Here is a 14,809-nt window from a genome sequence, read left to right on the forward strand (position 1 = left end):
GTTTTAAGGAAGGCGGAACTGCTCGAAATTGTGGCACAAAAGAAACCCCAACTTCCAACATATGTAATTGACGAGATTGCTAAAAGGCACGGGCATGAAATCGTTCGGCTTCCTCCATACCACTGTCACTTCAATGCAATTGAAGGAGTGTGGGCGCAGATAAAAAATTACATTGCTGCAAACAATAAAAAATTCACGATCTCTGAAGTGGAAACTCTCCTTCCAGCAGCTATCAATAAAGTGACAAGCGAGATGTGGGCTAAAATTGTAAACAGCACTGCAAGTGCCATCAGAGAGGTGGCCAAAATCGAAGGGGTTGTGGAAGAATGCATCGAAAATTTAATTATACATCTGGGAGAGAGCAGTGATAGTTCGAGTAGTGCTGAGGAAGACAATGTCAAATCAGATTCTGACAGTGATGTGAGTGGTGTTTTTCCATTACAGTAACTACAACGTATTCAGGAATGTAAGGAGGGGGTTTGCTATCGATCTACAACCAGATCATCATATTGTGAATACTTTCTTCAGATTATAACTCTTAATACAATGACCAATTATTCTGTAGCTTGTAGTAGAACAAATTAATAATGCTAATACTTAACAAAGGAAACCAAAACTGCTAATGTTCAACAACTTGCGAAAATAGTTTTCATTTCAGTTGTGAAGTTTAACAAATAACTTTATTATGTTTCAGCATCTTAGATACTTGTACTAAATAGCTCTTATCAGTTTTCGAGTTAATATATTTCAAGCATCAACTTTAAATAAATTCACGCGTACCAATACGACTTGTATTTTGTCTCGCTTTTATTTCTGCTGCTAGAGAATGCGTGTAGCAGACAGGGCACCGCGTGCTGTGAGCCACGTTCGGCAACAGCGCCGTCTGCCCGCCGGAACTGTCAGTACCAATCACTCGTCTCACGGACTATAAGTTTAAAATAATAGATAACCATGCATTTGACAGATACTTAGGACCAACTAGGTGGTGGGAGGGACCTCTCTATAGTATACAGACTCTATATGGAAACTTCTACAGAAACAATGACTACTGCATAACAGATATAAAACAAAGCATAAGACTGGAGAGATGCTGAATGAAATGGACTTAACAGTAGTTGTCAAAAGGGCAAGCGTAAAGCCTTCAATGACTGGCATAGCCGAATCTTATTGGAAAACATCTCACAAAACCGAAAGATATTTTAGTAATATGTTAGGCTATTAGTTTTTATATTATTTTATAATTAACATTACCACCATAACACAATAATATTTCAGAATATTAAGTCATTTCACTGTAGCAAAATACTGTACACACCTGTGACTACTTCATCTGATGGACCTCTCCCCACACTAGCCTCAGAATACAATAATGTAATGTCACAAATAAATGATATTTATGAAGGTAATGAGGGATTTGCACCTGAACATGCATGCACCCCATGAAACAAATTTCGAAATGACAACTGGTTACTGTCTTCTAGTGTTTCACTTCATACTAAATAACAAAAACACCAAACTTGGAAAACAAATTTATTTGTTTAACAGCAGCTTTGGAGATAATAAATTATGAGTTTCACATAAAAGCCACAATAAATCATTTCAGTTGTGATAATTTTTGAAACAACCTGCTCAACTTGGTTAAACAGATTCCCAATTACACTATAAATGAAATAATCCCATATGATAAAAATGAACATGTTCTCACAATTATAAATATGTCTTAAAGAAACTCTGCCCACTGTTGGTATAACAAAAAAAACACCATCTGACTTACTCACTACGTCTTTCATTTTAATTACTGGTTTCAGTATGGAGTATCAGGAAATCTTCTGATATAACAGTAGTCCTGCAAAGTGCAGTTCATCCAAAACAATGAGGATGCAATATAAAATTGTAAAACTGAACTTACTGTTTAAAACTCACCCTTTTGGACAAATTATACTTTGAAGCACTATTCTTAGATCTCAGTATCATCTACCACAACGTCAAAACTTGTAATCAAAATTAAAAATATACCTAGTGAGTAATCCAGACAGAGTTTTTTTTCATTAAAAACTGTATGTTATGTAAGTATTTTTAGTTGCTACAAGGACTATATCTGCTAAAAAATAGATACACAATATACCATATTTTGAACACATTAGCCCAGGAAACATATTTCAATAACAACTGATTATTGTTCACAAATACACACACACATGCATGCTATTCGCGCGCGCACGCACGTGCGCACACACACACACACACACACACACACACACACACACACACAGTGCATGAGGTGGGGGGGGGGGGTTGAGATGGATGGATGGATACATGAGTGTGTATGTGTTTTTGGAAACAAATATAGGAGCATTATGTAGCTATAATTGAAACAGAAGTGTTAAACAGCATATAAAGAACAGAATCAAAATATATTATTTACATATTATTACTAAATAAAAGGGATTTTTGTACAACAATGAAAAATACTGAATGAAACGCAAATAATGGAGTGAGTAAAAATAAGTATTCATCACACAGAAAGGTTGTTTGTTTCTGTTCAAACCATTGTTCAAGACAATTTTGTATAAATGTCTGCTCAATACTTTCCACTACAGTTAAATCAAAAATACCTGGCATTTTGTAACAGTATTACTTTTGGAGATAATTATCTGATACTCCTGAGACAGTAATTGCATGAGTAAAAACAAATACATAGGAAATTTGTCTCAACTAATATGAGATGTTCAAATATCTTGTGGAGTCCTAAGCATTAAAATTTAACTAAGTTCCCAAGCATCAAAGAGCCAAGGTTCAGTAAAACTGCTCCACCATGCTCACAGTAATGATAACAGTAGTAGAAAAACTATCAATTAAAAAACAAGCCATTAAATATTATTTTCCCTAGTAGAAGTAACAAGTTTATTGCCATTTCACAGGATGAAATATTACCCACAAGTAGCGAACTGTTTATATGTCATGCAATTTTAGGAACAACAGAGCACCACCCATCTTAAAGTCACAGATTTTGAAGAGCAACTGTGCCACATACACTGCTTCTCTCTCTCTCTCTCATTCATTCTTCATTTCAAATTTTCCTTTCTCAAAGCATTTCAACAGCTCTGTAGCATGAATTGACGGATGTAGCTGGCACCAGAATGTACTGATTTTCTGTCAGGGGAGAACATGCTTATCAGGTAATTAATGCAGTATGTGAGGAGGAAGAATAAGTGAATGAGAGTAGGAAGTTTGTACAGAGAGGTTGCATAAAACTTTGTAGAATTAACTGAAGTGACTCAGAATACTAGCTAGGAGCTCTCTTTAAACTCGTTGTCGGATGAACAAATACAACCCTTATTGGATAATACAATTCTTGTACCAAAACACAGCCATTCTGTACAGTGAAGACAGTAATCCTCTGACAGTTTCAAATCATAACAAGACGTATGAGCAGTCCAAGTAGAAAATGTTTGAGAGATTATTTCATGCACAAAATGTAATGGTTAATTAAAAGCAGTTTGTATAAAGAGCACCAAATAGCATGCACACAACACATTTTCTAGAGCACAAGTGATACTAGGAAGACAAGAACTTTAGGGCATCACTGAATACATTTGTAAATAGAAATGTAATTAAAGGTAGGCAGACATTTTTGCTTAGCAAATGTAACAAGAAATAGAGTTCAGATTACCTCCGTGGTCAGCATAAAACATTCATCTCTGAGATTAACAAATTTGAGTACAAATGGACAAAACTGAAGAGTTTACTACATTATGCGTAGACATGTATGAGCTGAGCAGAACTGTGAAGGATGAGAAAGACATACTGTGGTTTAATAGCTCTGACAGAGAGCTGTTCCAAAAGCAACAAGAGCTTCATTGCGGATTTAATCGTAGCCTAAAGCCACACAAACAAACAAGAGCTGAATGAAACCAAAATCAGCATAAGGAGAGCCATGTGTGAAGCATTCAGAGAACTTTAAAATAAAATTCTGTCTTCCGACCTAACAGAAAATTCTAAGAAGTTTTGGTCTCATGTTCAGTAAATGGATCAAAGCCATCTGTCCAGACACACAGTGGGTGTAACAGCATCATAACAGAGCATGACAGAGAAAAGGCTGAAATACTTAATTACTTTTTTCCAAAATTGTGTCACTTAGGAAGATCAGACTATGATTCCTCCTTTAAATCACTGCACAAATTTCAAAATGTCAGAAACTGAAATAAGTGACTGCATGATAGAAAATCAGCTGAAATCTCTCAACAGAAGAAAGACATCTGGAACTGATGAGATACCTGTGATTGGAAAAATTCCAAATTTTCAAGAAAGGTCATCAAGCAGATGCACGAAATTGTTGGCAAACATCATTGATGTTGGTAAGTTTTAGAATTTGAAACAAGTTGTATGCCCCTGTATTTATGGAGATCAAAAATCTTCTCTGTAGAAATCAACATGGATTCCCAAACAATGATTGTGTGAAACCCTACTCGTTCACTCTGTTCACAAGACGCAGAAGTCAGTAAATACTGACAACCAGGTTGATGACATGTTCTATGACTTCCAGAAGATGTTTGGTATTGTTCTGCATTGCTGCCTAATAAATAAAATACAAGCATATGGAACATTAGACCAACTTTGCGATTGGATTGATGAGATCCTAATAAAGAAAACATTAGCAAACAGAATATGCAGCATATCACTGAAAACAGGGAGAAATCCCTGAAAGTAACTTTGGGGGCACCCCAGGAGAGTTACAAGGCCATTATTTTTCACAATATATACAAATGACCAAGTGGATGATGTCAGAAGTTCTGTGGAGCTGTCCACGGGCGATGCTGTTACACTCAGAGAAGTCACAACGATAGGAAATTGTAGTAAAATACAGAAAAACATGCAGACAATTGGCACTTGATACAGGGATTGTTAGTTGATGGTAAAAACACACAAAAGTAATGTATTACAGATAAGCGGGCAGAATCACTCATTTTTGTATGATTGGACAACTGCTGAACATTCACTGGAAGTGAAACAATCCTCAGTACTTATGTATCATCATCAGTTTATTGTGTACAGAGGAGTAAAGCACATACAGAAGTCAGCATCAAGAAATGCCATTAGAATAGTGGATAATGACGATGAGAGACAACGTAAACTTTAGGATGCTGTGAGAGAGCAAACATATCTGAACCACACAGCTGTACTATTTGTGCAATTCCTTTCTATCCACTCTTAAAGCATGGAACAGGGAAAATCAGCTTGGGGAGTGGTGGAAAAGGGATAACCTCTCACTTATTCAGCCAGCCTAACCAATAAGAAGTCGGTGCATGGTGACTCAAACATGACATTCACATCCTACCTTCTTCCTCCTACTACCCTTCCAAACAAGGCCCCTCCCCCAACACACACACACACACACACACACACACACACACACACACACACACACACAGGGGACCAACTGTGAGACATTCTGTATGCTTGTCCTATGACTTGAGTTGAGAAACCTGAATACATATTCAAAAGTTTAGATGTCATCAAGTATACTAATTGTACTCTCCAGTGTAACTCCTTGCATGAAGTGGTAAGAGATCTAATTTTCCTAAAATTGTTTCTAATATCTGTCTAGATTTTGCACTTTTTTCATCAAAATGTACTCAGTGTTTAGATATGATGTCAGTCTTTAAAATTATGTAATATAAATGTGTGACCATTAAATACTTCAGTTTGCTAAAAAGCAAATTCTATCACTACTAAACACAGAAATGACAGTAAAACATCATAATTAATTTTGAATATACTCTAAATAGTTACTATTACATTCAAGCTGTACACAATCTACATAAAACAAAAATCTGCAAAAAATATAATTACGAAAATTACTGGCATGACAAAAAGGTCAACAGAATTATTCTTTTGTAAAATAACTTATTTTTTTAGATCACAATTCTCAGGACCATTATACAAATTCCATTCAGCAGATGGTCATATAAAAAGGAAGCATTTTAGTATGAAGAATTATATTCACTCTTTTCTGTTCCGCATTAGCAAAATAAAGCAGAGATTATCTTCTGGCAAGACATGGCTCTCTCTATCACATACACCACACATATAACAAAATTAACAGCTGTATTAGACGTCATAATCATACAATCAATAACTTAAATAAATGTTCAAGCACACACAATTACTTGTAAATATCACAGAATGTTGCTGAGATACATGATAAAACATGCTGTCATTCAGTCAATAATTTTAAAAATCTGGCAAGACAGGCAGAAAACCTGTTTTTATTAACAAGATACTATAAATAAAGACTCTGTGTCCAAATACTGGTGTATAATAAGCATTTTCAGGAAAAGAATGGCCACATATAACTGGTACAATTGCCTCAAAATCAGTTTACATCATTTTTAAAAACTTTGCCGTAACGTTTTGTCAGATCCTTCACAAATTCATTTTTCAAGATCTTCAAGCATCTGTAATCAAAAATAAATATTTTACTTTGAGGAAAATACTTTTTATTTTCAAAAATGATAAAAACTACGATGTAGAGTTCTACATTTAAATATATATAGTTAACACAGAGATACAGAAAAATATTCGAGTATAGGAAAAAGATAAGGCTCACCAAAGGAACATATTGAATAATAACAGATGAGATTTGGATAATATGTCATTTAATATAATAACTGACAGAGGAGCATGTACTGGAGTCTTTGACTACTTTGTTACAATAGAGTATGCATTATCTGAATGGTATAGGAATCTTTGTCGAAGGTATATCTTCACAGTTGATACTAATTCAACAATTTACTTATCAAAAATTAATTTTCCCCCTATCTTGTATTTAAAAGTAAACGATGTGTATTGTGTTTCTGCAATTATTTCCAGCACATTATTCCTCAATTTGTAACAGAAGTCCACAATCCCAAACAAATTTTGCATTTGTCTATCAAGGAAAAAAATAAATGTTACTGTACTTTGTCCTGATCTCAGAACATTTCAGAACAAAACTGCTTCTGGATACAGTTCAAACTTGTCTCTACTGAGATGGGCAGATACATATTTTTCTTAAAAAAATGCTCAGGATGTGAAAAAATTTGAGTGAAAGACCCCTGAAATTTTGTAAAAATTTTTAGCAGGAGTCTTTTCTCCATTTCATCAATCTTTGGTTCATATATCATTGTAACTGTTGTTTCTGCAAGATCTGACACATTTAAAATGTAAACAATTTTCAGACTTCATATTCTTTCACTGAATTGGCTGAAATGTTCATATTATTTTCATTTGTCATCCATGATTCACATCAAAACAGGTTTTTCTAATTTCCTATTATTATTTTTGCCTGGAAGGAAACTGAGGTGGCCCGATCCCTTAATAATGTACATGAACACTTCTTCTCCTCTATCTTGCCACCTTTACTTTTTTTGTGCATAACTGTTATTTTGAATCTGATTAATTGTTATCAGCAAAGGATATATCACTGTCTACATCTACATCCATACTCCACAAACCACCATGAGGTGCTATACTCTGCAAACCACCATGAGGTACATGGCAGAGGGTATGTCCTATTGTATCAGTTATTAGAGTTTCTACCTGTTCCATTCACGTATGACTGTTCGAATGCCTCTGTATTTGCAGTAATGATTCTAATATTATCTTCACAATCCCTATGTGAGCAATATACATGGAGTTGTAGTACATTCCTAGAGTAATCATTTAAAGCTGCTCTTGAGACTTTGTTAACAGACTTTCTCAGGATAGTTTACGTCTATCTTCACAAATCCTCCAGTTCAGTTCCTTCAGTATCTCTGTGACCCTCTCCCACAAGTTAAACAAACCTGTGACCATTCATGCTGCTCTTCTCCGTACATGTTCAATATCCCGTGTTAGTCCTATCTGGTACGGGTCCCACACACTTGAACGAGATTCCAGAATCAGGTGCACAAGTGATTTGTAAGCAATCTCCTTTGCAGATTGACTGCACTTCCCAGTATTCTATCAATAAACTGAAGTCTACCACCTGCTTTACACTCGACTGAACCTATGTGATCGATCCATTTCATATCCCAATGAAGTTTTACACCCAGATTCTTGTATGACTTGGCGGATTCCAACAGTGACTCATAGATTTTATAGTCATAGGATTCTATGTTTTTTCATTTTGTGACGTGCATAATTTAACATTTCTGAACATTTAAAGCAATTGTCAATCTCTGCACCATGCTGAAATTTTATCAATATCTGACTGAATATTTATGCAGCTTCTTTCAGATTTCAGATAGTACTTCATTAAAAATAACTGCATCATCTGCAAAATGCCTGATTTTACTATTAATCTTGTCTGCAAGATCATTGATATACAAGATGAACAGCAAAGGTCCCGACACACTTCCCTGGGACACATCCAAATTTGCTTCCACATCTAGTGATGCTTCTCCACCCAAGATACCATGTTGGGGCATCCCCACCAAAAAGTCCTGAACTGAGCCACAAATTTCACTTGATAACCCATATGATCATAATTTTGACAATAAGCATAGGTTTGGTACTGAGTCAAATGCTTTTCAGAAATAAAGGAATATTGCATTTACGTGGTTGCCTTGACGGAATGACGGAAAGCTTTCAGTATGTCATGTGAGAAAGTATGAGTTGGGTACCACATGATCGATGTTTTCAAAGTCTATGCTGGTTGGCATTGAGCAGGTAATTGGGTTCAAGATGCCTCATTAAGTTTGAGCTCTGAACATGTAAGTTTCTTCAATAAATCGATGTCAAGAATATTGGACGGTAGTTTAGTGGATCACTTCTACTACACTTCTTGTAGACAGGTGTGACATGTGCCTTTTTCCAAGAATTGGGTATGGTTTTTTGATCGACTAATTTAAGATAGATTATAGTTAGAAGACGGGCTAACTCAGTCACAAAGTCAGTATAGAATCTGACAGGGATTCCACCAGGGCCTGGAGCATTGCTCAGTTGTAATGATTTCAGCTGTTTCTCAACACCACTGACACTAATACTTAATTTCATTCACTTTCCAGTGGTACAAGGATTAAATTGGGGGCCAATTCTTCTGGGTTTTTCTTTGAAAAGAACATTTGAAAATGGAGTTAGGCATTTCAGCTTTTGCTTTGCTGCCCTCAATTTCAGTTCCTACCTCATTCTCTAGGGACTGGACACTAACTCTGGCACCATTAACATCCTTTACATACAACCAGAATCTCTTTGGGTTCTGTGAAAGATCACTTGATAATATTTTGCTACAGTAGTCATTGAAGACATCACGCATTGTTCTCTTGATAGCCAAACAGGTTTCATTCAGCATCTCTCTATCTAGAGACATGTGTTGTTTTACACCTAATATGCAGTAATATCTGTTTCTTTAGAAGTTTCTTTGCAGTGGCTGTGTACCAAGGAGGTTTCGCCTCATTAGAACTGTTCTACTGGGTTCATATCTATACAGTGCATTGTCAACTATTCTTTTACACTTGAGCCAGAGTTCCTCCACATGCTTCTGCCAAGTGCTGGAAGTTTCAAGTTCCTCACTGAGATATGACACTACTGATTTTATATCTAGTTCACTGAATATTTATTTTTATTTTTATTTATTCATACAGCTCACATGCAGTTTAAAATTACAGGTATGTAACATTAGTAATACCATATACAACAGGAATACAAAAATACAAAACTACGTATAAAACTACCTAAATGTCAATATCTAGGTTCCTAATCCATACAAGAGCCAAATCATCAGCTTTCATGAGGTCACTCCAACTCCCCTGGTAGGAATGCTAGGGGCATTCATCTCTAATGTGCTTAGTTGTCTGTTTCAGAGCCCCACAGTCACAAACCGGAGATTCTGTAGCACTCCATTTGTAAAGAGAGTCTGCGCATCGTCATTGCCCAGGGTGAGCTTTGTTCAATTTTACCTGCAGTTTCCTGTCAAGTTCTGTGCCAGCAGTATCACAGTTATACTTTTGGAACCACTCGCGCTCTTCAGAATTTTCAATAAGATGACAGCTCGGGTTCCATAGGTCTCTCGCCTCAGTATTACTGACATATAGCTATTCTGCTTGCCGTAAAGGTGGGTTTCTTGAACAGAGTCTATTTCATTGTAAACTTGGTATATCTTCCTGTATGGGTAATTCCAGGTTCTCCAGTGCGGCAGCTGTTTAGCAACACCGGGGCCCAATACTCGGCTACTGAGAAGACCATCGCAATTGATGATGTGCGCAAGGTTTCTGCTGAAGCTCCCCATGTTGTTCCACACAATTTTTGAATAGTATTGTTACGGGTTTTTATCTTGGCAGCAGTATTTTCAAGATGTTTTTTATATGAATGGGTGCAGTCAAGGGTGACACCAAGGTACTTAGGATACTTGTTATGGCAAAGAGTGTTTCCATTAAGTTTCACTCTGAGCTCCACGTTAGCTTGCTTGTTTGTCATATGGAATGTACATACTTTAGTTTTACTTGTACTGGGTTTAAGTCACCACTTTCTAAAATAGGCACTCCTAACAGCTAGATATTCTGTGAGAATTGTCTCCGCTCGTCCAAGATCAGTGGTTCTACAAGCAAGGGTGATATTGTCCGTGTAGCAGAATTTTGTTGACCTGGTACTGGGGATGTCGGAGATATATAGGTTGAATAATAGGGGGGATAAGACGGAGTCCTGTAGTGGACCATTACTTAATTTCCTCTCCTTGCTCACATTTTCTCCCAAGTGAACACGAAAATATCTACTGTTTATCATTGTGTTGATGATAGTTACAGTTTTTCGGCATCAAATTGCTTTTAGTAATTTGTATATCATCCCTTCTCTCCAAACTGTGTCATATGCTGCAGATAGGTCTACGAACGTGACAGATGTCTTCATATTTTCTTGGAAGCCAGCCTCTATGACAGTTGTTAGGGCCAGTACCTGGTTGCAGCAACTTCTCTGTGGCCTGAAACCCACTTGCTCAGCTGGGATGTGTTCTGATTTTCGTAATCATTGTTGCGCAACCACATTATGGTCACTGATATCAGTTTCGATGTGGACGTCCTCAAAGAGATCAGGCCTATTTGTTGACATTAAGATACAGTATATTTACATCATGAGTGGGGTTCCTAAATATCTGTTCTAGATAGTTTTTGAAGAAGGCATTTAGTAAAGTTTCACAGGATGTCGTATCACGCCCACCACTAACAAAACTGTAATTTTCCCACTTAATTGTTGGTTGATTAAAGTCTCCACCAATGATTACAACATGAATGGGGAATTTACGTACAAGTGAACTGAGGTTTTCTCTAAATTTTTCAGTTAGATTAGGAGATAAGTCTGATGGGCGATACAAATATCCAATATCATTTTATTCTTAACCCTGATACTGAGTCTTGCCCACAATCTCACATGCAGCTTCAAATTCTACCTCGGTGGATTTGAGTTTCTTGTCTACTTGGGGGGGGGGGGGGGGGGGGGGTCACCTCCATTTCTTATTTGCCTATCCTTTCAATATACATTTAAAGTTTCCCCAAAAATCTCACTGCTATCAATTTATCAATTTCAAGTTTCAACCAGCTTTCTGCACCCACTATCATGTGAGCTTCACTTTTTTTGATGAACGCTTCAAACTATAGCACTTTGTTGCAAATGCATCAACAGTTTACCATTAGGACATAAAGGCAACGCGTTTCTTTCCCATCTTTCACTGATACTTCTGGGTTTCCTATTGCCATTTACATACACATTCTGTGCTCTGGATTCGACCTTAATATCAATAGTTCTTCATGCCTCCCAAATCTGCTGAACTCTACCGTGTATCTTTTCCTCTTCCTGACAGAGCACATTACTTCCTCTATCAGTTTAAGATTCATCTCCATTTCATTTAATACCATACATAATTAGGAACGCATTTTCAGCTTCTTTTAATATTGCTTTCCCCTAAAGCACTACTTCTGCATCCAGTTTTTCATTTCATTTTGCAGACTGATTAGATTTAACTAGTGTGCTCTATCCTCTATGGACACATTAATAAGAACATAGCTTAGACTGTTCAATGACTTGGCATTGAAACAGTGATTGTCTTTTGCTTGCCCTTTGAATTTAAGTAGTCTAGAAGTGTTATGAGCCAGCAGTATGTGCATGACTGGTACAGTGTCATGATCTAACTCACAATTTGAAATGCAAATTGTCAGTGTCCACTTAATTGGTGAATTCATAACAACAGTTGCAGATTTTCTGCAGGTTTCTGGAGTCAGTCTTAAAAAATACCATAAAACATTTATAGAGTTCATGAGAAAACTTCACTTGCTGAACAAAAAGAAAAAGAAAACCACAAGGGAATTTAAGGAGATTGTCACCTTTCAAAAGAACACTGCCCTGAAAATGATTTGTGATTTTAATATACATCTAGATCATACGATATCAACGAAAACACAGTGAAAAGAATAGCATAAATAAAATAGTCATAACAGATCTGCTACTGATACACTTTTTGTAAACCACACGAATTGATATAATAATTTGATTGCTGGAAGGAGCATCCACACTACCAGCCACGGGGAATATGTTGTGCGGTCCAATGAATCTGAACTATTCCCTACCATGGGAAATGCCTGTGAATTTGTAACAAAGGGAGAAAAATACAATACACAATACGATTTTCCATCTGTAAAGCAAGATAGAGATTTGGTAGTGATCTTTATGACCATACTGTGCTTTTCAGTACATCCTATGGTCACAGTGGTAATGACTACTAAACCATTCTACATTATCACAGTGCACTACAAAGGTGCAGCCACTGATTTGGGTTTCAGATTGCATCTTCCAATATAATGAGAGTTTCCAAGATTAGTTTGAACACGAGGATGAAATAACCTCTAGCCCGAACTCATAAATTTCAGATTTGAATGTTATCATGGTAAGTGATTTAAAAAATTAATAAATCAATCAATAAAAAGAAAATTGACAAGTGCGAGTAGGATTCGCATTCTGAGGGTTCCGTACAAACTTAATTATGTATACAGATAATAACAATATTTGGCTCAATGGCCAGGTGCAAGTCTTTCTATTGGATACCACTTTGACACCTTGTGTGTCCTTAACCTACCCCTACTGGGGAAACTGGACCTACAGTTTAACATGGTATCTGAACCATATGTTGTTTCTGGTATCTCCTCACAGCGTTGAGAGATGAAGGCTAGATTAAAACGAAGACTGAAAATTCCATGGTCCAACCAAAATTCAATACTGTGACCTCTCAGTGTTCAGCCAAGTACTTTACTGCTTTACTGCCAGACCACCTGAGACAACATGGATATAGATAGTTCATCTATAGGTTTTGATATGTGAGTTTGCGTGTATCAAAATATATGACATGTATAGCCATATCTTTTGAGTTCAATGACTTTGAAGCTTAAATTATTTACACCACCAATGGACTGTAGACCTTAGTATTTGATAAAAATTTCACCTTGGTACCTTTATCCATTCATTAGAAAAAGTAGCCTTAACTCAAAAAGATGGACAACGAAATGATCCTGTGATGGTTCCCTCTTTATTGATTGTGGTACGGAACCCTAAAAAGGACAATTACAGACCTATTACCTGTCTTCAGAACCTGCAAGGAATTGGCACAATTTTTGTGGGAATAGCATTAAATCCCACTGACTACCTCTCATGGCCTTAAGCTGTGATTCCTATTTTGGATGTCACAGGATCCCTTCTGCTCCCCCATAATTCCATATTTACCTTCTTCTCACAAACATAATAATTTCTGACAAAACAGCATGACCGTCTTCATTGTAACTCATGAGAAGTGTGTGAGAAATTGGAAATGTGCCAGTTTCTGCTCATGCAGCTTTTTGGAATCCAAAGAGCTGACACTATCCAGAATCCTAAGACATTTAGAATGATTGACGGAGCACTCCTGTAACTAATTTTAAGTTTCTGATTGATTTCATGCACTATTAACAGAAAATCACCCTCAACAAATTCACAAATCAACTCGACATTCTGCACTGTGTTATTGATGTGGAAAAAACACAAGTAGGCTATTTTTTAAATGTATTCTCATTCTTTCTTGAGCTCTTTAAGCAATGCTGCATGCAGAGCCATGAATGAATTCCTTCCCTGTGCTGTCTGAGAAAATGCTGATGAATTTCAGCAGCATCAATATTCTCATTCCCATTTATAATGATGTTTGTGGAACAGCTGATTACACCTCAGTCAGTCTTGCTCTTCTCAGCAACTACTGAACTCAGGAAGAATAAAGCATCCAAATGTCAGGTTCTTCTTCTGACTTTATTCCTCTCGTGGTTGTAGAAATTGAAACATGTAATTTAAAAAGGCTTATTTATATTCACTCTGAACTTATAAATATGATCAATGACTAACTCAAATAACTGACACTCTGGACATGGCACCTGCAGCTAATCTATTGAGGCTCAGTGACAGCAGTACAAGTACTCGGTTCACAATCAATCATACGCAGGCCAATATTTGGAATCTATAATCAGTCTCCTCATTTGCTGAATTGATTTTAACAGGTCTCACAATAGTTGCTAAGATACTGGGTGTTAGAATCCACATAGCATCTGTTTTACAGCCTCCTTTACTGTACGCCACCACCTCTGTTGTATATCTGAGACATTAATAAGATGCCATAAGGATCCGATAAAGTGACCTCCAAGTCAATAATCTTCACAATGCAGAATAACAACATTTCCTTGCGCTAAAAGTAGTGAAGATGTAAGGCAGAGTTTTAGTATCATTAACTGACATACAACTGATGTTCATATAATTTATAGTTAAAGTGTAGGATGCTGCAGACTAACTC

General features: G+C 36.6%; 1 protein-coding gene across 2 annotated transcripts in view; it reads right to left on the minus strand.

Moving 5' to 3' along the window:
- Nucleotides 1–1,549: 1,549 nt before the first annotated feature.
- Nucleotides 1,550–14,809, minus strand: part of LOC126198560 (xylosyl- and glucuronyltransferase LARGE1-like) — a 170,613-nt gene continuing 157,353 nt past the window's right edge. For both annotated transcript variants that reach the window (XM_049934987.1, XM_049934986.1), the window contains one exon: nt 1,550–6,458. In XM_049934987.1, coding sequence (XP_049790944.1) covers nt 6,377–6,458 — 82 coding nt within the window. In that variant the 3' untranslated portion in view covers nt 1,550–6,376. The remainder of the gene's footprint in view (nt 6,459–14,809) is intronic.

Source organism: Schistocerca nitens, chromosome 8 (assembly GCF_023898315.1).
Source record: "Schistocerca nitens isolate TAMUIC-IGC-003100 chromosome 8, iqSchNite1.1, whole genome shotgun sequence".
Taxonomy (NCBI): domain Eukaryota; kingdom Metazoa; phylum Arthropoda; class Insecta; order Orthoptera; family Acrididae; genus Schistocerca; species Schistocerca nitens.